At 45.6% G+C, this 26,029-nt stretch overlaps 1 protein-coding gene across 3 annotated transcripts in view; it reads right to left on the bottom strand.

The window, feature by feature from the left end:
- RASAL2 (RAS protein activator like 2) overlaps positions 1–25,695 on the bottom strand; it is a 281,186-nt gene extending 255,491 nt beyond the window's left edge. For all 3 annotated transcript variants that reach the window (XM_044300543.1, XM_044300544.1, XM_044300545.1), the window contains exon 1: positions 25,289–25,695. In XM_044300543.1, the coding sequence (XP_044156478.1) occupies positions 25,289–25,454 (166 nt within the window). In that variant the 5' untranslated portion in view covers positions 25,455–25,695. The remainder of the gene's footprint in view (positions 1–25,288) is intronic.
- Positions 25,696–26,029: the final 334 nt, after the last annotated feature.

Below are 26,029 nucleotides of genomic sequence, written 5' to 3'. Positions count from 1 at the left end.
ACTCATTCTCAGAATAGGTCATCATATCACATCGGTGGGGGTCCGAGACCCAGCACATCCACCGATCAGCTGTTTCAGGGAGCCCAGAGCTCTGGTGAGCGATGCAGACTCCCAGCACAGCGCCATACATGGTATAGTGGCAGTGCTTGGTATTGCAGCTCAGCCCCATTGACTGGAACAGCAGCAGTGAGCAGGTGTAACTACACCTAAACCGCCCCATTCACGTCAATGAACGGGTGAACTGGACGGCTTCTTGTAATTACACCTGCTCACCGCTGCTGTTGCGATGGCTAGCAGTTAGCTCGATGACGTCACCGGCACAGATGGGCGTCTCTAGTACTGCCGGAGGCGGGTACCATGCAAAGTAAGATAGTACCCAGATAGACCACCCATCTGTGCCGGTGACATCATCGGGCTCACTGCTAGGCGGAAGTCTCCACCAACATAGTGATGTGAAGCCCGGTACAAAACAAACAGAGCCTTGCGCTGCGCGACAAAGGGTAGCATCGGAGCAAGGAAATGCTCCACTAATATGTAGTCTATAAATAAAGAAGAGCTTGTATCCTGGTTCACCCCTGAATCCGGAAAACCCCTTTAAGAAAGGAAATAGCAGGTAATCATACCCGATAGCTACTGAGTAACATATCATTTGTAGGCGTCTGACTGGATGGTTGCTCTAATATAATATTATGCTGAATTAAGCTGCAGATATTGATTGATGTCTGTCAATACGGATCATAAAATTCTTTCGAGACGTGGGCACTCTTCCCCTGTTATCTAATGCACAGTGCCACAGGGTCTTAGCATTGAGGAGCACAGGCGTCGTCCACTGAAGCCAAGTGACTGAGCATTTCAATGGGCACCTTGATGTCCTTGTCCCTCTGATGACGTATTTTACATTTGAAGAATACACGATTCACATACATAAATTATACACATTAAAAATAATATAGTATATTAACAACATAAGATACAGTATCCTCTACATACACATGGGCGGCCGCTCTCCACGACTGCTATGCACCTAGCTCAGCGTTTCCACTGAGTGAGGAGATCAAATCCACCCGACAGTCATCCACTTTCCAGCCCCGTGATCTCACATCCAGCCGGACGTCAAGCAGAACTGCTAGGTCAACCAGGACGTCAGCCAAGCAATGGTATAAAATATTACAGAAAAACTACATTACACACATAAATATCAATCTCCTTTTAGTCTTTTTTTAGCTGTAGGATCATTGCAATATGAACTCAGCGCATTGTATCGACTGAGGCGTCAAAAACATCAACTTATTAGAAATACTGGAAAAACAAATGGCCCGGGAAGAACGAAAACTGTACGTATTGGCTTCATTTCCAGCTATAAAGAAAAGGGACTTGTCCCCAAGGTTGTTGCAATGCAAAGAGGTCACGTTCATCTACTTCAAAGGCGGCGTTGATGGCGTGCGGCTGTCTCCCCAGAGGACGCCGAGGCGGTCACTCATCTCTTGACGTCGTCTGCAAACGTGGAAAACTGAAGCACAGGAGGGAGTAGGACTTCCTCTGTTTCGCGATACCACTTTCTTTTTCAGGACTTTACCTCCACTGCCCCCCCCCCCCCTCCCATATTCTACAAGACGAAAAGACGGCCCTACAGAGATGGTAACGTGACATTTCCATCAGAAAGGGGTATTGTTTTAAAGGGGTTGGCAAACCTGCAAAGTGAAGCATACTTACCCGATTCTCGACGTTTGCTACCAGAAGGTAAACCTCAGTTTTGCCGCAGCGGTGACCAACTCCCCTTGCCTCACATGACCATTTGACATGACGTGAGGGGAGCAAGTCACCGCTGCGGTCAGCAAATGGCTGCGGAGGCGTCAAGACAGAATTTTACATCCTGGGAAATTGGGAATGCAACGGGGAGAGGAGTGGGAGAGCCAGCATCAGGAGGCAGGTAAGTAAGCTTCCCTTTGCAGATCTGCCCAAATGCACAGAACCTCTTTGAGATCATAAAAAACCAAACACATTTTTGTTTGTTTTTTCTTTTTCATTTCAGCAGGGCTATGGCACTGAAATTAAAACGCGTAATATTGCAGGTCGGTAGCAATCAGCACAGAGAGATACAACGCCTATACTGATCGCTAATCCATTGCCAGGTTACTGCTGCTGTGAGCGAAGATGTGATCTGCAAGATAATCCACATGATAATAATAGGAGTAGAATTGGGATGCCGACATGGCAGCTCTATTGTTCGCTTGATAGGCCTAGATAAGGATGCCCACAGAAGAGCACTGCACTCGTCAGTGTGATGCTCTGAGTCACACTCCTTTGCTCCACCCTGGTCATAGTGATGGCCTGACTGAGATAGTTCACTGAATGCTAAAAGTCCAACATAGAAAAGGCTATAGAGCAAAAAAAGAGAAAATGCATAATATATGGGTGACTAGAAAATGTGTATTCTTATTCTGTATTTTTCTTCTCTAGGTGCATAAGATTAGAAGCAGGACAGTGAGTTAGTAACCCAAAAAAAGTCACCTTTATCACTATTATAGGATTTCGCAGGCCGGGGCCACAGGGTGTAAATACTTTCCTTCCACTGCAGGACAGCCCATCTGTTCAATGAAACAAACAGGTTGAAATGGCAGCTGTTCCCGTCTGTTCCCATCACTTCTAGGGTAGGTTGGGTCAAGAGGACACATTTGACAAGCTGTACGGGGCCTGAGGAACAGAGATTCCTGAGAAACAGCTGAGCGCACCGTCTAATGAGGAGCAGCGCCATAATATCAGACATTAGGCACAACAGGAATAGGTTCTCACTGACCGCCCCATCTGTTTACATGGTGCTACTACACAAATTCAAGGACAGAGGATAGGATCTCTATCCTTAGGAAAGATGATAAATCTATGACCACTGGAGGCTGCACGACTGGGTCTTCCATAACCAGTACCCAAATTCCTTGTTGTTTCTTGAGCATGCGCAGTGTTGCTCCATTCAAAGTCTATGGGACTGACAAAGAGAGCTGAGTGCTGAACTTTGCTTTCTTTGTCAGTCCAATAGACTTTGAATGGAGCATCAGCGTTCGTGCGTCAGGCCCCTCCAGACTGCAGGGAGAAAGAGGGGGGGGCTGGGACTTTGGACGCCCTTTTCAGTAATATGTAGAACTTCCAGAGGTGCGGCGCCCCGAGATCATACATTTATTATCTATACTGTTCGGTATTTTGGGGAAATCCCCATTAAGGCCAGGTTCCCACGTCGCAGATTTTTTCATGGCAAATACGCGGCGGCGTACGGTATCAGCAAAGCAGATGAGAATTTAAAAAAAAAAAAAAAAAAAAAAAAAAAAAAAAAAAAAAACCAGCAGAAACGTTACGGCATTGCAGATTTTAAATTGTACTGCGGATCTCTCCTGCGGCTTTCACCCTTTGCAATAGTTTTTCTGTGGCAAAAAACAAAATTAATGCGCAGCAAGAACTGCAGTGGATTTTTTCGCTGGATTTTCTGTTACTTATGAACCGAGCCTTAGTGATAAAATGAATACTATAGATTAGAAACAGTGCCACTCAGGTCCATTGGCTATGTTGGGTATTGCAGCTCAAACCTATTCACTTGAAAGGGTAAAAAGCATTATCAGACACAACCTGACATTTTTTTCTAAACCCATTCGGCCGTAATATGGTAATTTCTACTGTGTCTAAAGGCCCCTTTTACTTGGCCCGATGTAGCAAGTGATTGTCGGTAAGGAAGTGTTTCTTCCCGACACAAGCATGCTCGTCAGTGGAGGAGACTGATGCATTCACATGGAGTGATCTCCTCCACTGTAGGGGGAGGAGCGATCACTAATGCCATCACTCGTCCCCATACAGAATCATTGTTCGCTGGGCTAGGTGGCCGTTGAGTGGCATTATCTGCCGCCAGCAAACGATGATTTAGATGTCCCACGCGTGGATTGGGAACTTAAAAGTGGCCCCAAGTTGTAGACAAATCCAAATTGACAGAAGGCGGGGCAACACAAAGTACACAAGTAGGCTGGGTCACCAATACAGTCGTGCAGCACAAAATACCGCCCCAGCAGAACCCAATATCACAGTCCAGCACGAAATACTGCCCGATCACCATACTGAAGACGCTAAAACTGTTAAATTCAGGAGGGCATCTGGCCAGGTTTCAAAAGTACCTGATGCTCCGAGCATTAATTAATGCTGAGAGCATCAGATTGTTATGTACTTGGCCAGCCAAGTCAGAGAGGGCTCAGGGGGAATTTTCAATGTAGGGTAAATGGGCAGCACGCCCCTGAGGTGTCCACATAACCGATCCCATTACCAGATAAACAAGTGACACCTATACACAGGCAGATTATAGGTAAATAGCGTTTGCACAAATGCTCATCGGTGATAATCTGCCCATACATCAGGCAGTGTAATGGGCCCTTTAGCTACCATCAGCCAGAGGATGCACTATTTCTATGCACATTACCATACGGAAATCTCAGGTACACAGGACGGCCATCCTAATGATCTCCAAAGCACTGACGTTTCAGGAAGCATCGCTCACAGCTGTCCGTATGCCCATATATTAAAGTGTAACTGTCTTTTTTTTTTGTATTTGCTAGTTTATTAGAGCTAGGCATGTATACCGGAGTTAAAACACAGTTGCTATGGCTTCTCTGTCTCCGGCTAGGAAGACGGGGGGGGGGTCCTTCACACTGCATGCCTGCAATAGGCTTCAGAGTGAGGAGGCGTGTCTCTCAGTAATCCAATCTGATTGGCTGGCAGGGAGCTGCTGGCTACAGCAAGTGTGTATGGGAAGTGAGGGAAAGCAATTTTGGCCTCAGAGAACTGGCAGAGGAGCCATCTTGAGAAGGTCCTCATATTGTAAATGTTTAAACAGCCGTAACTAAGGGAAAAACAGTAGTATGTGAACTAAAGATTGCTTTATGCATAATGCTGCTGCAGCAGTAACATATGCTAAAAAATTTTATTTTTTTTGAAAACCTGACAGTTACCCTTTAATACCTCATAAAAGACGTCTAGCTAATTAAGATTTTGTGAGTCTGAGAGAAGGCTCATACAGAAAGAGAGAGTGACCCTGATGGAATTCTACCAGAAAGGCTTTCATGATGGAATCGATTCTCTCTTCGTTTTCTGAAGGTCTTACGAAATGACAGCGATGAGAAGCTACTGGGAAAAGCAGAAGCAACCAACTCCCATTCAATCATGTCCCGGAGCTGCCACGCCATCTTCTTCTAAGCCAAAAGTGTTGTTTCAGTGCTGAGGTTCTAACAAGTGGAAATTCCTTATCTGCACCCAATTATTCCTGCGGTGCGCACAGCACATTATCTCCAGCCGGCGACTTACAGATGGATAGATGGTACATGAATAAGATTTTCCACATGATCGGAAATTCTTTCCTACTGCTCTTCACAAAGGGCTTTAAAACATGTACAGATTAATCAAGGCCACAAAAAAAATCCACTTAACACACCACCTAATGAGGTAAAAATAAGAAATATTCACCAGTCCAGACATTTTACTGTACAATAATTGTGAAAACTTAAATTTATTTTATTTTTTACATTTTAACTCCCCAGAAACTTGCAGGTGATTTTTCACTTTATTTTTTATTCCATGCAGATCTATTCTGTGGGAAGGTGATAAAATGTAATTCTGGAAAAACCATTTAAATGGTAAAATTGCGGTTACAGTTGCCACTAGGGGGAGCTAACTTGCTTACTGTATACAGTATGCAGCAAATTTGCGATCTTCTTCCAGCATTGGCAGCAACAACTTATTTAACTCTGGGTTTATAATAGGAATTTAATTTATTCAGGAACGCTGAATAAAAAATATAAAAAATTGACTGCTAATAAAGATATATTAAGACAATCATAAAATGTTGGCATTAAAAATGACTAAAAGGTGAAGACTCAGAAGACAATACTGTAGTTTATGGATCATGCACTCCTCAATATACAAAAGTCCTGTAATGTGGGGTGAATGGCCAGCATAACACAGGGACTCAAAAAATGGGGTGGTCCAAGTTTTTACTATTGATTGCCCATCTTCGGATTGGCAGGGGTCCGTCACGTTACACCCCCACTGATCAGCTCTTCAGGCGTAGCTCTGGCACTGGAAGTTGGCACCAGAACTACACGGCGGTATCCATTGTGTAATGGACTGGGCTGCTTACTGCCATGTTGTTCCTACTGATTTCAATGAGAGCAGCACTGCAGTAACCAGCTCCATAGAAGTGAAAGGAGCAGTGGTGGCGCTTGCGCGGTGTGCTCTCCATTCTTTTCTATGGGACTTCGCAATATAGCAGAGAGTGCTTGCTTGGCTATTTTCGGAACTCCTATAGTGAATAAAGAGCATCCTGTACATGTGCGGTTCACTTCGGAGGGAACGTTCTACAGATAGGTGCTGGCCCCAGAGGTGGGACCCACACCCCCTTGAAAAGTGACAATGGGCAGTCTCCCTTGTGGCTTGATTCATGTCCTGCAGGTCATCATTATCACATCAGCGGGGGTCCGTATCCTGGCACCCCCGATTATCAGCCGTTTCAGAGAGGCACTGTTCTCACCAAAGCTCTGGTAAGCGACACACGCTCCCAGCAGCTTTCCAAGGACAGCGCCGTACATTGAATAGTGGCAGTGCTTGGTACTGCAGCTCAGGCTAAGCCATGTGACCGATGTACAGTGATGTCACTGGCCTAGGAAGAGGCTGCAACGCTCAAGGCCTCCTCTAACAGCTGATTGGCAGGGGTCCCGATTGTCGCACCCTTACAGATCTGATACTGATGACCTATCCTGAGGATAAGTCAATATCTTTTCCTCAAATCCCTCAACCCGTGCAAAATTGTTGTTAAACTGGAGGCCTAAACCCTTTAAAGAATTCAACGCAGTCATGCATGATGGGAATAATAGATGTAAGGTTTTATTTTTTTACAGGTATATCCAGCTGCCAGCCAAAAAGATATCTGCATTCACAATGTGTAGATAAGCAAAAAGACAATTTAAAATCAAGAGTAGGGAGGTGAGGAGCTCATGACCTACGTGGATTGTAGATGTGTACATAGCTACAGCAAACAGAAGAACACTCACGGGTATCAATGGCAGAATGTTAACCTAATAGAGAATAGAACAATCTGGACAACCAGACTCATCATTCACATAGTGCACATAACGTAATCGCTAAATGATTGGAGAAAGCTGAGTGATGGAAACCATGCGCTCAAAAACACTTCCTCACATGAACGCCTGCATAATATAAATGACTACTTGATGTCTACACAAACAAAATGCAAACCATCACCAAATGGCAACTAGAGAGATGTCTCCTGTATTCACTGGAAAACCCATTACAAGCTTCACAGTGGAGACACTCCTGGAGGACTCCTTGAGATGATTAGTAGAAACTTCAGACCCTTTAGATCAGTGTTCCTCAACCCCAGTCCTCGTTATCTGAGAATATCCCACAGAATGGTAAGTCCTGATGCATTGACACTAATTATATCACTTGCTCAATACTGAGGAACTCCTGAAAACATGACCTGCAGGTGTGCCCCTAGGACATGAGTTGTGGAACACTGCTTTAGAACACTATTCATGAGGCATCCAATGTTGTAAGACTACAAATACTCAAATTAGGTATGAATTACAGTAGAGAACTGAAAAAAAAAAATGGGTCAATGACCTCAATGACAGTGCTACCCTATTGTCTTGTGCCCGCCACCACACTGCCTGACGGCTAAGGCCACTGAAGCGTTCCCCTGCTCTGCCCTACTGTCTCTCCGATGGTCCATGCCCACTGTTGTCTTGATGCTCCCTCTGGCTGGTCTGGCAGCTGAAAGAACGCTGTTGTTTGGTAACTCTACGCAGGCTGAGGCCTGCTCTGCCCTTCACTGCCCTATGATGTAAAGACAGTGGATGATGGCCGTATCCTGTAAACGGGCTTCATAGCGCAAGCCTCTTCTCCGTGACAGCGCTGACAGCCATGGATATTTATTTATTTTTTTTTAGCATTTTTCGAAACCTCAAAAGGGCATTGTAAAGCTAATGACTTCCTGCACAACTCCTACAGGAATTCCAAAAATTCTGTTTATTTCCCATGACAAGTCTCCAAATATCTACTTAAATAGGAATCATTATGCTCATGCTATGCTACAGCAAAAATTATAATTTTTTTTTTACTTGAGAACACTTTGATCCGCTCAGTCTGCCTTTACTCCGGAGATAGGCGGCGAGATTTCTCTGCGTGAGGCGCGTTTATGACCCGCTGTGGCAATTAGTATAATTATAAACGCGTGGTGATATGACAAGCTGAGAGAATATGGAAGATCCTGGGAATATTCTTGCAGTCATCCTCCAGACGGTACGTGGGGTCCTGACTGATGAAGGCTCTGCTCTGTTAACCCTCCGGCTGCCTCTGGTGACCACAAAGCATCGAGCAGCAGCGCGCCGAGGCCGACTGTGTCCCTCAAAGGGGTTTATAAGACACGGCCAAAGTCCCTAACGCTGGGGGGCATTGTCTATCTTTCCTTCCCCTTGAAAAGGTTGAAGCCTTGCACAGATGTCTCTTCTGTGTGAAAGCGTCCTCTCGTACACAATGAAGAAGAAAGCCTGATTAGAAGCTGGAAAAATAGAAGGCTTTGACATGCTAATGGTTTCTAGAAGTCCTAGACTTTTTTCCTGTTTTTTGGGTCGGCATTCAAGCCTGCTTTGGCTCAAGGATAGCTTCAAATCTGTTTCAAAGGAACAATTTATCTGGGTGCTTTTTATGTGGCCCTCTCAATAGGTTCCTAAAGGAACAGCCGTCAACAAAACGCTTTTATCCAACCGGAGGCGTGCAACATTTGTGTTTAATGGAAATTATTCATCGGTACTGTGGGCAGTGTTCCCTGAAAATATACGTAGAAGATTTAATACATAATGGGAAAGATTTCTGTGAAGGTTCTCATTTATCCAGGTCATGGTAAATATCTGTAAAGAATAAATCAAGGCAACTGGACGTACTGTAGATTTCTTGAAAACGTTTCACTCGTTCTTCCAACGAGCTTTCTCAATTCTGAGTGATTGTACAAAAATTCTGGGAATAAATATGTAACTGAATCCACATCTGGTAATTATACCCACTGAGGCAACAACTGGTTCACCCCAAAGACCCAACGCCTAAACACAAGATGGACAACATTGTGTACGCAGTCCAGTGCAATGAGGAATGCTCAGAACTGTATATCGGCGAAACAAAACAACAACTACATCAGCGTATGGCTCAGCATAGAAGAGCCAAAACCTCTGGTCAAGATTCAGCCGTGTACTTACATCTAAAAGGAACAGGTCACACCTTTGAAGACAGTCAAGTACGTGTTTTGGATAAGGAGGCCGATTGGTACAAACGAGGCGTGAAGGAGGCCATCTACGTAAAAATGGAGAAGCCAAGCTTGAATAGAGGTGGGGGGGTTAGACATCTATTGTCTGCCACGTATAATGCTGTCTCGACACCTTTTTCTGGGAAGTCTTTATCACCTACTGACTCCAATTAGGATAATGGAATCAACACCTTTGACCCAATGCTGGGTATAATTACCAGATGTGGATTCAGTTACATATTTATTCCCAGAATTACTCAGAATTGAGAAAGCTCGTTGGAAGAACGAGTGAAACGTTTTCAAGAAATCTACAGTACGTCCAGTTGCCTTGATTTATTCTTTACAGATATATAAATGGGGAAGAGTCAAATAGTGTGAGGCATATAAAGTCTCCTGTCCAATTCCCCTATTAAAACAACCATCGCAAAATATTCTGATTCATAAAAAGGAGGTCTGAATCGCCAGTTCTTGGGAACCAACTACCTCCTCCTTCTCTCAGGTACAAGGTCTGGAATTACTGGTGACACATCAATAGTCATCGTCCAGCCCTTCAGAAAAGGTGTAAGGATAGGAGGTGGCGTCAGGCACATTGGTGTGACAGAAGATGCGGTGGTGGGGTCGGGGAACAGAAGTGGCGCATGTGCTGAATGAACGGTTGTTATGCTGTTCAGCAAAGCCCTGGCTGGTTGGCCAATCAGAAAGACTGATTGGTTTGGCGGGAATTTGAATCATTGAATCGGACATTAACATTAGGTCAGTGCCTGTGATTTCATATGCGTCCTGGCTCCTGTTCATCCATTCATACTTGGGGCTCACCCCCTATTCCTACTTAGATGTCCTCCTTGTACCAACTTGATTAACCTCTTGTCTACAGATTTGGCTTCAACTTATCCTCCATGTTTTGAGCCTTACTAGAGGCCCACTCTCTTGTCTGCCTTTTGGTTATCCAGTATATTTTGGTACCTGTGAGCTTGCACCTGTTTTCTGTCACCTTACTAGCAGACATAACCTGAGTCCCTAGCTTCCAAGTCCATCCAGACTTGTGGTGGCCTCTGGTGAACACCTAAGGGTATCCTTAGATTCTACTAACCAGAGTGGTTTAGAAAGATTAGTAGTAGTTTTTTTAGCTTGCTGGCTGCGGTTGCAGATGGTTACCACCATAGTTTACCTTACACTGTCATTCTGGGGGAAACCCTTCACCCATCCAAAACCAAAAATGTTTTTTTACCAACCAAGCAAGTGTAGGGTCTCAACTCCACTTAACAGAAATGTATAGTCAAGCCCCTACGTAAACGACCCTTTAGATTGCCCAGATCATTGCTCGATAGCGATAATCTGCCTGTGTAAGGTTGCCACATTTTGCTCGTTCTTTCATGCAGTCACCTTCCCGACAATAGTCTGCTCAAATGATCAGTGTAAAGGGACCTTAAAGGGGATATCTGGGAAATAATACCGATGACCTATCCACAGGCTAGGTCATCAATATCACATGTGCAAGGTCTGAGTTCCGACACCCCTGCCAATCAGCTGTTTTAGGAAGCTGTGGTGTTTACCGGAGCTCTGGTGAGAGCGGCAGTCTTCCAGGCGCTAACCAAGCACAGCGCCATACATAGTATAGCGGCTGTGCTTCATACTGCAGCAAATTGCAATTGGGGAATCGCTCATAAATCCCTAAGTAATTATAACAGGACCATCACTAGAAAAAAAGTCATGAACCAAAAGGTTTCCAATTAAATCTGTAAAGCTCTAGAATTCGCCAGACATTTTTTCTCTTTCTATACGCACCACATGACATCGCATAACATGAGCGGTGTGTGATTCACATTCCACCGGGTACGAAAATAGCTCCTGATAGAAGACAGGATATGGCAAGAGGAAAGATGTATTTTTACTCTGGAGCCCTTTGAGCCGGCAGCATCGATTCAAAATGCGCCAGTGGCTGCTTTTATAGAATGATGCAAAAAGCAGGGATTTGGAAATAAAGACTCAGCGAGGGTCGACAAGGGGAGAAGCATGACCGCCCCGATTCAATGCAAACCGGGCTCCCACTCCTTGCACTTGACAAAGAAACATTTGGAAGCTGCCCACACTGCTGGCTGGAAACTATTACACTGCTCCGACTGTGGGAACGTTCCTGTGCGCACTGAGTAATAAGAGCACCGCCGAACGCTGGTACACCGGGTTTTATGCCAATCTAAACACTAAAGGGCAAAACACACTGTAAAAAGACAACACGCCCTTGTATACCGCTCAAATGATCGGCAAGCCTTTATCAGACAGATGGCATATGTCAAGGAGGGGCACTGGGATGTTTTTTTACTATATAACTCGGGCACATATAGAAATCTGTATATAAAACAACTATTAGGGCTCATGAACACAAAGGTATTTCTTTTCAGTGTCCCGTTATTGCCCACAGTAAGGGCCGGCTGTTCTGTTCCGCAAAATGTGGTCATGTGCATGAGCCCCATCATTCACACAAGCGTACGTATTTTGCGGTTTTCAAAAATAAGATGACGTCCGTGTTGCATCTGTTTTTTTTGCTGACACATTGTAATATCGCCTGTCCTTGTTCGCAAAATGGACAAGAATAGAACAGGTTATCTTTTTTGCGAGACTGCGGAACGGACATACGGATGCGGGATAGCACATGCTGTGCTGTGCGTTTTGGGGGCTATTTTGTGGACCCTTAGAAATGAATGGGTCCGTGTGTGATGCGCAAAATATGTGGATCGGATGCGGACCAAAACACGGTTGTGTGAATGGGGCCTTAAAATCTAAAGGGCATCTGTCAGCAGTTTTGTACCTATGACACTGGCTGACTTGTTACATGTGCACTTGGCAGCTGAAGGCATCTGTGTTGGTCCCATGTTCATATGTGCCCGCGTTGCTGAGAAAATGATGTTTTAATATATGCAAATTAGCCTTTAGGAGCAATGGGGGCGTTACCATTACACCTAGAGGCTCTGCTCTCTGCAACTTCTGCACTTAGACTGACAGGGCCAGACAGTGGAAAAAAAAAATCATCACGCCTGGCCCTGCTCATCAAAGTGCAGAGGGTGCGGCAGTTGCAGAGAGAGCAGATCCTCTAGGTGTAATGGTAACGCCCCCGTTGCTCCTAGAGGCTCATTTGCATATAGTAAAGCATAGTTTTTCTCAGCAATGCGGACACATATGAACATGGGACCAACACAGATGCCTTCAGCTGACAAGCGCACATGTAACAGGTCAGCCAGGGTCATAGGGACCAATCTGCTGACAGATGTCCTTTAACAGCGCTGCGTCCTTGTAACGTTCTTACGTAATAGATTTGCATATTGGATCCGACACCCTATTTTACTAGAAGATTGGATTACACTCGGATTTCAGCCGTGGGTGCAAGGATTAGCCCAATAATTATTCAGTGGGGCTAATCCTCGGCTTTCCAGATCGAAATGAGGAGCATGCTACTTACTTTTACTGAGGATTTATTCCGTGGTGGCTCCAAAAATCCACCTGGAAATTTTCCGTTACATGTTAATGGGGTTGTGGAAACCCGTTCACATGTATGAGACGGCAGGGCTGTCTTCACTCTTCATATGGATGACATGTCTGATTGGACCTTAAAGATTGATACTGACGGAATACAATATACAGTACGATAAAATGATTTGCTGAAACTGGAATACTCTTAGAGCTCATGTACACGGCCATAAGCGTTTTGCGGTCCACAAATCACGGATCCGCAAAACATAGATTTACGCCACAATTTTTTTTTTTATGCCTGTAGAAAAGTCCTACCCTTGTCCACAAAACGGACATATGGCCCCATCCGATCCACAAAAAATACAGATCAGATGTGGACCTAAACTACGGCTGTGTGCATGCTAATTGAGAGGACACTAAATCCCATTTTTGATCCTTCATATGCCTACCCAGATTCTTCTCGATGTCTCCAACTGTTGCAAAACTACAACTCCCAGCATGCCCGCACAGCCTACAGCAGGGCATGGTGGGAGTTGGAGTTTTGCAACAGCTGGAGAGCCGCAGGTTGAGCATGCCTGGTCAAGGTATATGGTATCTACGCATGGAAACCAGTTGTACAGGCAACCACCCAATTTTAGCTTTAATGGGCTATTACGTTGATGCTGATGGCCTATCCATCTCCCGACACCCCCAGTGATCAGCTGAGTGAAGGGGCCTACAGCTGTCCGCAACCATTGTGCCCCCTTCATTGTTTACCTGGCACAGCGCCGTACTTACCATAGTGGTTGTGTCTGGTACTGCAGTTCGTCCCATCCAAGAATATATAGTGATACAATTGTTAAAAAATAAAAAAAATATAAGATGCGACGATTTGACCGATCCCTAAACGCCCGAAAAGTTTACTGAATTCTTGCCGTATAACAAGACTACAACACTTTGGGGGGGGGGGGTGATTTAGTTTGACGGGTGTAAACCCCATGAGCGCTGGTATGAGATGCAGATGCCACTTTGGCACGCCTTTTGCCATTCTGTGGGTCAGGAAATTAAATCTACTCCAGCTATGAGATAGCGGAGATTTGTATAATAATTTACACGATTCGGAGCATCGCTAAAGGTTGCAAATGTTAGAAGAAGAAAAAAAAATGGCTTGTGCAAAAATGTGGGTCTTTTGAACGCAGGAAAACTGGCGCAAACCTATTGATAAATTACCCCTTTCGTTTCTTATTAATTTGGATCCTGCCAGAACGACGCTCATAAGATGAATATTCGGAGGGAAGCACGTGGAGGGAAAAATATAAAAAATTTAATTATAAATAATGTATAATTTAATTATCAAAATAAAATCATAATCTGCAGTGAAATCCAGACTGTTGCCGAATTTTCATTCTAACCCGCAAAGTGTCATTTGCAGTTCCCATGGCAACCATATCGGTCATGATTACTAATCGCAATGGGCATTTCCTGCCTCCAAAAAACAGGGTTTTTTTTCTCACCTGAAAAAGTTAGCGAAAATGATATATTTTTACATATAATTCTATACACAAAGAAAACACATGACATTATCGGCCATGCTTCGGACATTTTGCACACGGGGTACGATGACATCTGTGGTTAAACCAAGAAAAGAAAAAAAGGCTCGTCCACACAAGAATTTCGGATGAGACCACGGGTTTATGGGCCCAATCTTACAGCACAGGGATCTGTTCAATCCGCTGTCGGGATGCTTCACAGATCCAAAATCCGGGTCCTCATCTCAACAAAGAAGTGTCTATGAAATGAAAAAGGGCAAAAACGGACGTTCAGCTCGTACGAACATGTACTTCTACTCTACAGGAGAAGGCCAATGGCGCCACTGGCTCCCAGGAGAACAAAGGGATTGGGTGAATATGTTAATTTTGCCCAATCCCTCTCTATCCCGACATCATTTCTCAGGGGAGAGTCAGGAACCCCCAACATCCATTAGAGCGACATAGGAAGAGAATACCGCAATCATTGGGACTGGCATATCTGGGACATCTCAGATGCCTGAGTCAGGTTTCTGCCATGAATACTGGCATTGACAAAATATTGTCATATTTCACCTTTTTTTTTTGCCGGAATCTGAGAAACCTGACGAAACCTTTGCTGCAGAAGTGAACCCAGCCTTATATCCTATCTTTCTGTGTCTCAAATTGTAGTCACAATCTTAAAGGGCATCTGTCAGCAGTTTCGTACCTCTGACACCGGCTGACCTGTTACATGTGCGCTTGGCAGCTGAAGATATCTGTGTTGATCCCATGTTCATACGTGTCCGCATTGCTGAGAAAAATTATGTTTTATTATATGCAAATGAGCCTCTAGGAGCAACAGGGGCGTTACCATTACACCTAGAAGCTCTGCTCTCAGCAATTGCCGTGCCCTCTGCACTTGGATTGACGGGGCCAGGCAGTGTAAACGTCATCATGCCTGGCCTTGATTTACTTCAAGTGTTGGGGGCGCGGCAGTTGCAGAAAGAGCAGAGTCTCTAGGAGTAATGGTAACGCCCCCGTTGCTCCTAGAGGCTCATTTGCATATATTAAAACATCATTTTTCTCAGCAATGCAGCTATATATGAACATGGGACCAACACAGATGTCTTCAGCTGCCAAGCTCACATGTAACAGGTCAGCCAGCTGAAGGCGTCTGTGTTGGTCCCATGTTAATAAGTGTCCGCATTGCTGCGAAAATTATGCTAATATATGCAAATGAGCCTCTAGGAGCAATGGGGGCGTTGCCATTACACCTAGAGGATCTGCTCTCTCTGCAACTGCCGAACCCTCTGCACTTTGATGAGCAGGGCTAGGCGCAGAAGTTGCAGAGAGCAGAGCCTCTAGGTGTAATGGTAACGCCCCCGTTGCTCCTAAAGGCTCATTTGCATATATTAAAACATCATTTTTCTCAGCAATGCGGCTATACAGTCATGTGAAAAAATTAGGACACCCTTTGAAAGCATGTGGTTTTTTGTAACATTTTTAATAAAAGGTTATTTCATCTCCGTTTCAACAATACAGAGAGATTAAAGTAATCCAACTAAACAAAGAAAACTGAAGAAAAGTCTTTTCAAGATCTTCTGTAAATGTCATTCTACAAAAATGCCTATTCTAACTGAGGAAAAAGATAGGACACCCTCACATGTATTCCCTCTTAAATTGGCTCAGATCTCACACAGGTATATCACACCAGGTGCACATAATTAGTAGATCGTTACTCTGCATGTTGAATGAGGCTTGCCCTATTTAAACCTCAGACATTTAGTTTGGTGTGCTCCTGACTGTTGAAGTGAGAGTGAGCACCATGGTGAGAGCAAAAGAGCTGTCAGAGGACTTCAGAAAAAAGATTGTAGCAGCCTATGAGTCTGGGAAGGGATTTAAAAAGATCTCAAAAGATTTTGAAATCAGCCATTCCACTGTCCGGAAGATAGTCTACAAGTGGAGGGCTTTCAAAACAACTGCCAACATGCCCAGGACTGGTCGCCCCAGCAAGTTCACCCCAAGAGCAGACCGCAAGATGCTAAAAGAGGTCTCCAAAAACCCTAAAGTGTCATCTCGAGAACTACAGCAGGCTCTGGCTACTGTTGATGTAGAAGTACATGCCTCTACAATCAGAAAGAGACTGTACAAGTTTAACTTGCATGGGAGGTGTGCAAGGAGGAAACCTTTGCTTTCCAAGAGAAACATCGAGGCCAGACTGACATTTGCCAGAGATAAAGTTGACAAAGACCAGGACTTCTGGAATAATGTTCTTTGGACAGATGAGTCCAAAATTGAATTATTTGGACACAACAGCAGAGGACATGTTTGGCGTAAACCAAACACAGCATTCCAAGAAAAGAACCTCATACCAACTGTGAAGCATGGAGGTGGAAGTGTCATGGTTTGGGGCTGCTTTGCTGCAGCAGGACCTGGTCAGCTCACCATCATAGAATCCACGATGAATTCTACTGTGTATCAGAAGGTGCTTGAAGAACATGTGAGACCATCAGTTAGAAAATTAAAGCTGAAGCGGAACTGGACCATGCAACATGACAATGACCCAAAACATACTAGTAAATCAACCAAAGATTGGCTGAAAAAGAAGAAATGGAGAGTCCTGGAATGGCCAAGTCAAAGTCCAGATTTGAATCCCATTGAGATGCTGTGGGGTGACTTGAAAAGGGCTGTACGTGCAAGAAACCCCTCAAACATCTCACAGCTGAAAAAGTTCTGCATTGAGGAGTGGGGTAAAATTTCCTCAGACCGATGTCGAAGACTGGTAGATGGCTACAAGAACCGTCTCACTGCAGTTATTTCAGCCAAAGGAGGTAACACTCGCTATTAGGGGCAAGGGTGTCCTATCTTTTTCCTCAGTTAGAATAGGCATTTTTGTAGAATGACATTTACAGAAGATCTTGAAAAGACTTTTCTTCAGTTTTCTTTGTTTAGTTGGATTACTTTAATCTCTCTGTATTGTTGAAACGGAGATGAAATAACCTTTTATTAAAAATGTTACAAAAAACCACATGCTTTCAAAGGGTGTCCTAATTTTTTCACATGACTGTATATGAACATGGGACCAACACAGATGTCTTCAACTGCCAAGCGCACATGTAACAGGTCAGCCAGTGTCATAGGTAAAATCTGCCGACAGATGCCCTTTAAGGTTATTTAGCATTTTCGGCATAGCTTCTGTTTATTATTCCACCGCTAACGAGACTTGCACATCTCAGACATCCCCCTCCACGCTCTCCCAGCCATCTCTTTAGCAATGCATCTGCAGAATCCAGCTTGCTATAAAGAGCCCCATTCATTCCCAGTGAAGGTGGCGGCACATTCCCATTCAGGACTTAAAATGACCCCATGGACGGCACAGGATAACGGCATCAAGCGGCAAAATACCCAAATGCGAGGGATATAGGTACCAGCCATGCAATCTGTTGCTGCTTTTTCATTACTGTTTCTATAGTAACCACTGCTTCTTGTGCTAAAACCGTTTAGAAGACACGCTCTTGTAAAACAGAAAAAAAAGAGAAATTTTTTTTAAAAATTTCGCCGAATTTGTTCAATGGACTAAAAAGGACAGATCAAACAAGAAGCTTTTTTTTATCTGTTCTGCTGGAAGAGCGTATAATCTGAGCAGATACTAGGATTCATTATCAAAACCTCAATGAACGTCTCGCTGAAATCCGCTGGTGGAAGAACGCCAGCTGGCGGGGAGAGGGCCAGTCAACCAGGGGTGAACTGCGGGTCTGCCATCGTGTGCAGAATGTTGGCCTAATTCAGTGTGATCATTCGAAAGAACATCAGGTGTCGGCCACCGCTCAGTAAGGGCTCAGGTACAAGACCACATCCGTTCTGCGGTTCGCAAATCGCGGATCCGCAAAACACAGATCCCAGCCGTGTGCATCCTTGTTCACAAAACGGACAAGAATAGGATATATTGTATTTATTTTTTTCTTCTTGCGTGGCCACGGAACAGAGGTGTGAATGCGGACAGCGCACCCAGGAGATCCACTGAAATCAATGGGTCCACATCCGATCCGCAAAAAACGCGGACCAAAAAGTACGGCCGTGTGTATGAGCCCTAAGGATGGATTTCTTCATGCATGGAAAAACTATTTTTTTTGTCTCTTTTAGAAAAAACGCACAAAAAAATAAAAATTATAAAAATTTGCAAACACATCTCATAAATTCGTCTGCTGCGCGATTCTGTTCGGGCGGCACTTTCAGGCTCAGGTGTCGTACATTCGGTACATGATCCCAGCCTGTGGGACTACAAGCTGCATCTCTCGCTAAAGTGCGACACATGATCCCGAAAGTCCCGGCTGCACAGGATCACGGATTATCCCTTTAAGACTCAGTTTTAACAAATATTGTTGGAATTTCTTACATGGAAAAAAAAAAAAGCACGCAAATTCTGGTAAAGCCGGATAGTTTACAGCCAAGTAGTGCAAATCCAACCGACTACCCATGAGAATGAGATGACTGCATGGAAGTACTGCACCGGTCAACCTGTAAGGCCGTATTCACACGGTCAGTGTTTGGTCAGGGATTGCCATTAGCGATTGTGCGCCAAAACCAGGAGTGGAACTTAAAGGGGTTGTGTCACTTCAGCAAGTGGCATTTATCATATAGAGAAAGTTAATACAAGGCACTTACTAATGTACTGTGATTGTCCATATTGCCTCCTTTGCTGGCTGGATTCATTTTCCATCCCTTGCACAATATATGGCCATGACCGTAGGAGAGCACACAGGTCGGTGCTTTTTCCTATAGCGTGTAAGAACGGCAACCGAAGTGCGATTACAGGGTGGTCGTAACCATGGAAACGAGGCGTGTATAATGTGATGGAAGAATGAATCCAGCCAGCAAAGGAGGCAATATGGACAATCACAGTACATTAGTAAAGTGCCTTGTATTAACTTTCTCTACATGATAAATGCCAGTTGCTGAAGTGAGACAACCCCTTTAAATAGTACAATGTAAAGATTTCTACCTCTTGTGTGTTCTTGACAAGCACCTGGTTTTGGCTCACAGTCAGTGTTGAGCGAACTTGTGTCGGGTTATCGAAGAATCGCGTTATGGATTCCGCTACCACGGACCATAACGAAATTTAGAATCCATAACGCGATTCTTCGTTAACCTGAACCGTTTTGGCGGCTCGGATGTGGACCCTTTCACTTCAATGGGGCCGCAAAAGATGGGACAGCACTCCGTGTGCTGTCCGCATCCGTGGCTCCGTTCCGCGGCCCCGCTAAAAAAATATAACACGTCCGTTCCATTCCGCAAATTGCAGAAGGCAACACAGGCGGATTGCGGTTTTTGCGGCTCGCGGACCGCAAAAAACGGCACGATCGTGTGCATGAGGCCTTATTTCAATGCTGTTTGCAAGAGGATCCATGGCAAAAATCTGGACGCTGACACCGGCGGATCTGGACGAGGATTAGCCCCATTTAATTAGCCAAATCTACGTCTTCCCGGGCAGAATATGCACCCGGCTCATTCTTCTCACGGATGTTTTCTAAGGCCCTATTCGCACATCAGTAAATCACGGATGCGTGCGATCTTTGTTCCCCACGGCCGACACACGGATCCATTGATTTGAATGTGTTTGTTCACACATCCTTCTTTTGACACCGACCGCAGGGCAGCGGAAAAACCACATGGGCTACTTTGGTTCGTGATGGGGACCGAACATCTCCACTGCAGTCTATGGGTCAGTGACAGAATACGGATGGCATCAGTGTCGTCAGAGGTTTTCACGGAGCACTGGTAGGAGATGCTCAGGAAATCCCCTTTTCTGCCTAGCGGTGCATATGGAATATGAATGTCACACGGACCAACAATGGATCCTTCACAGTGGATCCGTGGGTAAAACACGGACAAAGGCCTTACCCAACATGGACAAAAATGCGCAATGATTGTTTTTCCAACACATGTTTACACGGTTACAGAAAACCCCATTCACTTGTATTGAAGGTGGATTGCGATCAAATTTCTATTGAAATGCAGTCGATATCCTCAAGATGTGAATGGGCCTGAAGCGGCCTGGCTGTATCACCTTCTTTCACAAAACACGGACTACATTTTTTTAACGGCATCTGTATTTTGCGGATCTGTTGTTTGCAGATACGGACGTGGCTGTGTGCATGCTGCCTGATACAGAGTGCGCACTAAGGCCTAAGGAATCACAACTATCACTCACATTCGGCATCTGGAAATCTTCCACTCGGTGACACCAGAATTTCTAAAACATATTACACCCGTGTATTGGATGCCGCCGTGTTTGCCGCGATGAGAAGGTGTTTTTTTTCAGCTCTCTCCACGTCATGGACAATTTGAGAGCATTTGATTACGCTTTACATAGTCTTCTCCAGCCACTGACTTCATTGTGCAAACACTCCCATCGTCCCCGTCTGAGACAGGCTGTCATAATCCGAGGCTGGGCAGGATTATTAACCAGCTGTGTGCCATGGCCGTCACTACCCAATGTAGCCATCAACGTAGAGCCACCCTGAACCCACCTGAGATGTTCCTGCGCAGCGGAGCGCGGTGGACTGCGTGCAGTGCCGCCCATATAGCTAATACAGGTCTAACGTACAGAGCCTAAGAAGGGATGCTGTAGTAACAGGTTCCAATTATAACAATATAGCCCACAGACGAGGGTGTTTTGAGGGTGGGGGGGCATCTGCCTTACAGCTGGGGGTCTGCTGCAATAACAATTTTTTTCCGGTATTGATATTGAGCCCCTAGGACGGAACTCAATACCGGAAAAGTTTAACACTAGCGTGAAAGTACCCTAAGGCTTGCTTCACACTTGCATGAAACAGGTCCGGAAGGTTTTTCTGGCCGGGAACAGCCTGTCGGATCAGTCTTTACCGAGAACTGCCGGCTTCATTCACTATAATGGGGGCCAGCGGAGATCCAACCGCAACCTGGAAAATATGCTGAGGAGAGGCCGGATGAGAACTACTGCGTGCAGTAGTGCGGCCGCTCCTTGGCATATTTGCCAGGTTGGGGTTGGATCTCCGCCGGCCCCCATTATAGTGAATGGAGCCGGGAGGAAAGCCTTCCGGACCTGTTTCATGCAAGTGTGAAACAAGCCTAAGATATGCGCAAAGATTTTCCCTGCGTTTCCGCACCAAATACAAAGGTCTTACGTGGGGATTTTGTTGCGGCTTTGCGCTGGATCTCACCCTTTGCATTGCGAAAAGGGTGCAATATGCCCAGAAAATTGCCAAGCTGCGGATTTCAAAATCCACACCGCGGCTCAATTTCCACATGGAAAATGTAAGCACCATGAACGTTAAATCTCATCTGCTTCGCTGGTACGGTATTAAGTCGCAGATTTTTATGCGCATATCCCCTAAAGTCTCCCCATCTGAGTCTTGGGAACTGAAGACGCGGCACCAGTACTTGAACTCGCCCGAAGAGACAGACGACGGGCGAACATAAAGTTTACCCAGGAGAACGTATTGACATTGAGCTCATGTCAGTAAAGAGACGGCCCGGGATCAGAGTTCACCATCCATGTAACATGTGATACACCGCAGACGCCGACAACATTTACACTGGCAAACTAAACACGTATTGATAATGGCGGGTTTATGATAAGAACACCGTACAGGGCAGAAGGCAGACCAGGAGCAACCCCGCAGGTGGACGCTCCGCACAGCATTCCGGGCAATCTATACCTCCGCTGCATCCGGATATTGGATCACTAAATAATGGGAATTATCTTCAGGTCATGGAAAGTAAATAAAACTATATGGGTATATGCGCACGTTGCAGATTACGTCCGTTTTTTTACCACGTGGATTTTAAAGGTGCACAAAAACCGCAGCGAATCAGCAAAGTGAATGAGATTCGACAAACCTCCTGTACGCGCTGTGTATTCTGTAGGCGCAGAAACGGACCTGCTGGGCGGATTTTACAGTCCGCAGCATGTCGTTTGTGCGATTTATACTGGTTTTCCCCATAGACTCCGATGGGATTATCAAACAAAGTCTGCAACAAAAAACACACAAAAACATGATAAATGTGCTTTTTCATCACTTTTGGTTGTTTTCATGTGGATTTACTACATACAAATATGCAGCATGTGCAGTTACCCTAAGGATCCCTTCACACTCTGCAGATTGGGTTGCAGAATTTTCCACCTCATTCAAAATTAATGGAACGGATTTTCAGTTGCGTAAAATTCTGCAAAAATAAAATAAAATTATAATCAACAGCGTGTGAAGGCACCCTAATGGTACCTGCGCAGAAGTGCAAAAAACGGCACGAAATCTGCTCCAAAACAACGCACATAAATCTGCGTTATGCGGTTTTGGTGCGGATTTGATGTGGATTTTACGAAGATCTCACCCTTCCATTGACAAGGGTGAAACCCGCACAAAAAAGAAAAAAAATGTAACAACGATTCACATGCTGCGTGTTTCAAAATCCACACGGCAGAGCAATTTCTGCACCTAAAAAAGCAAAGTCTACATGAGGTTTGTCTAATGTCATACACTGTATTACGCTGCCGTTTTTCTGCACGAAAATCCGCACAGTGGGGGAGATTTATCAAACTGGAGTAAAGTAGAACTGGCTGAGTTGCCCAAAGCAACCAATCAGATTCCACCTTTTATTTTCCAAAGGAGCTGTCAAAAATGAAAGGTGGAATCTGATTGGTTGCTATGGGCAACTCAGCCAGTTCTTCTTTACTCCAGCAGGCCGCGACAGTGACCCGAGCATAGCCGGTGACGCTAGGGAGGCTCGTCCCCCATCGTGGCCTGCTATTTGACGGAATCATCAGGGACGCGGAGCAGGAAAGTATGCTCTACAAGAGGGGCCTGGACATTCTGGGGGTCATTATAGGGATTAGATAACCCCTTTAATCCATCTAAAATAACGGATCGCAGGGAGAAAAGGCTAAACGGGGCAGATGCTTAAAATACAGGATCCGTTTTGTTCTTTATTTTTCTGTTCTTCTGAAGGATCAGAACAATGGAAAACTAAAAACGGTGATGTGACCCCGGCCTTATCCCAAGTAACAGAATTCCCAAAGTCTACTGAAATCTATCCGGTTTTGTGCACTTATGTAGATGCTCATAGCTGCTAAAGAGGTCCAGTCTTTCATAGGGTACGCTTCCTTCAGGGCACCGGTGAGAGTCCTAAATCCAGAGCTTCCAACTAACGTTATGTTCTTACATATCTGAAAGCAGATGTTCTAAGAAGGTGCTGCTCGATCCTATCAGCGTGGTCTTCTCATGGGGAGAGAAGAACGGCAAGCACCAGGAACATTTGAGGATGCATCTGAGCACCATAACATCTCAGGAACATAAGACACACATGGACCGTGGTTCCACTGCTGACCTTTAGCCCCCCCCCCCCCCCAATAACAAGCATTCGGTCTCATACCTCCAATCCCAGCAAGTGACAACCAACACCTCTCAGCCGTGCCTCACAGGGAGCACAAGCATAGCAAAACTAAGCAGAAACCACAGATAAGACTTCAGAAGTAGACAAAGGAAGACTTCATGACCTTGTCAAGGTCTCTGCACCATTCCCATTCTTCTTCTGGACTTGCAGCTAAATATAGCCGTAGTTTGATGGTTTTGGAGGAAACACAAGCGGTTTTCTGACATTAGAACGGCCGCAAAATGTTGCCATTTCCAGAAAAATTAATCTGGCAATTGCTTGAACATAAGAAGTGCCAAGACATGTGCACTTAATAACCCGCACGTTGTGGCCAGATGGAAATAAAGGGGGTTCTAGGACAATACCGGGCGCAGGATCTGCTCTTAATAAACGCTCAGTGACCTAAAGAATCCTCCGATAGCAGATGAAGATGGAATCGGAGAGGGGCGTGCTGAGGGTTCAGCTGTAACATGGGCGGACAGGACTTTTATGGATCAGCACAATCTGAGGACTGGTGGGACCAACGCTGGAAGAGTTCACAGATGGTGGCAGAAGGCTGGTGCACCATGTCAATGACTGCAGAGACTTCTCATGGATGGAATACAGGCAAACTGAAGCAATTTGGATTGGATGCTGGAAGATCATGAAAGCCCAAATTATTGCTTTGGGATGGGCTATGATCCAATGCCTGGCACCACACGTGGCACCCATGGAGCCATGTCCAATTGAGGAGATCAGCTTTCTACCCACACTGGGATCATTGCCCCTTCTTCTCCCTTTTGGGATCTGCAGCCTCTATGGACCCCAGGATCACGCCCCTTTACATGACATGGCACCTCAAGTGCCACCAAGTCGCCCTGTCCTCTATTTTGGCATTTCCATCCAGTTTAATATAATGACATGACTTGAATTGCTCCTTCATGGTCACACGAGGTGGCATCGTTATGGACGGGACCATCAAAAATCAGGGTCAGCCCAGACATAAACAACCTATTTGTAGAAGCCCCCCCATGATCTTTTCCAATCTCAGAAGTGCAAGATGAAGGGCTCCCAATTGCCGCCAACGTTAAAGGGATTGTCCAGAATTAAAAAAAACAGCACCACCCTTGTCCACAGGTTGTGTGCAATATTGGAGCTCTGCCCCACTGACAACAAAAGGAGCCAAGCCAACCAGACACAACCCGTGGACAAGGGTGGTGCTGTTTTTTTCTAAACTTGCCATCCATGGCCCCATAGACAGCGCCGCAACCCATGGCACTTTAATCCATGCCATGGCGCACCATCATCCATGGCACATCTACAAGACGCCACCATCATCCATGGCACATCTACAAGACGCCACCATCATCCATGGCACATCTACAAGACGCCACCATCATCCATGGCACATCTACAAGACGCCACAATCCTGTCCTCACATAAAGTGACAAGTCTATGAACAGAACAGACTAATGCATGCCTTGAATCACAGGACAATCACATCGTACGACATGATCGGTTCAGTCATGGCACAAGCAGGGTGAGGACCACAGGTCGCAGCTGACACTGTGCACTCTGGGAGCTGTAGTTCCACCCCGGTACTCACCGTAGACCCGCAGCCAGCCCTGCTGCTGACACACCGACTCCATCAGGATCCGCTCCAGCATCCCCCCTCCCCCGGTACAGGGAGAGTCCAGCTCCTCGGAGTCCTGGAAGCTCTGGAACAAGTCATGTCCGCTGGATAACGAGTCGCCTCCTGGAGACAGATCCATGGCGAGTCCGGCCCGAGCTCAGCTCCTCTCCCCCCTGCACCTCCTGCCTACCCCGGGGAGAGGGCTCCGGGTGCCGCTCGCTGGGGGTGTAGATGAGGGCGCTGCCGGCCTCTTCACTCTAGCTGGCGGGGTGGCGGAGTGACACGTCGTGCTGCGCTGCCAGCGGCTGCCCTACCGGGAGCTGAGTACACTGTGCCAGCCCCGAGCGGCATCAGCGGCATCCCTGGGAGATAGACAGGAACAGCCGCCCGCCTATCCACTGGAGGGGGCGGGAACACAGGCAGCAAACGCGTGGAACAATAGGGGGAGCCGGGAATACCTATTTCATCGATATGGGATTGGGAAAGCATTTTAAAGGCTCCACCTAGTGGCGGTTGTGGAATATGACAGTTCTCTAGCATTGTTTGCTGGGTTTTGGTACTTTCACACTAGCGTTTTTCTTTTCGCTATTGAGTTCCGTCCTAGGGGCTCAATACCGGGAAAGAACTGATCAGTTTTATCCTAATGCATTCTGAATGGAGAGCAATCTGTTCAGTACGCATCAGGATGTCTTCAGTTCAGTCACTGTGTGGTTT

The sequence above is a fragment of the Bufo gargarizans genome, chromosome 7 (assembly GCF_014858855.1).
Source record: "Bufo gargarizans isolate SCDJY-AF-19 chromosome 7, ASM1485885v1, whole genome shotgun sequence".
In the NCBI taxonomy this organism is placed as follows: Eukaryota; Metazoa; Chordata; class Amphibia; order Anura; family Bufonidae; genus Bufo; species Bufo gargarizans.
This window is presented reverse-complemented; position numbering and strand designations above follow the sequence as displayed.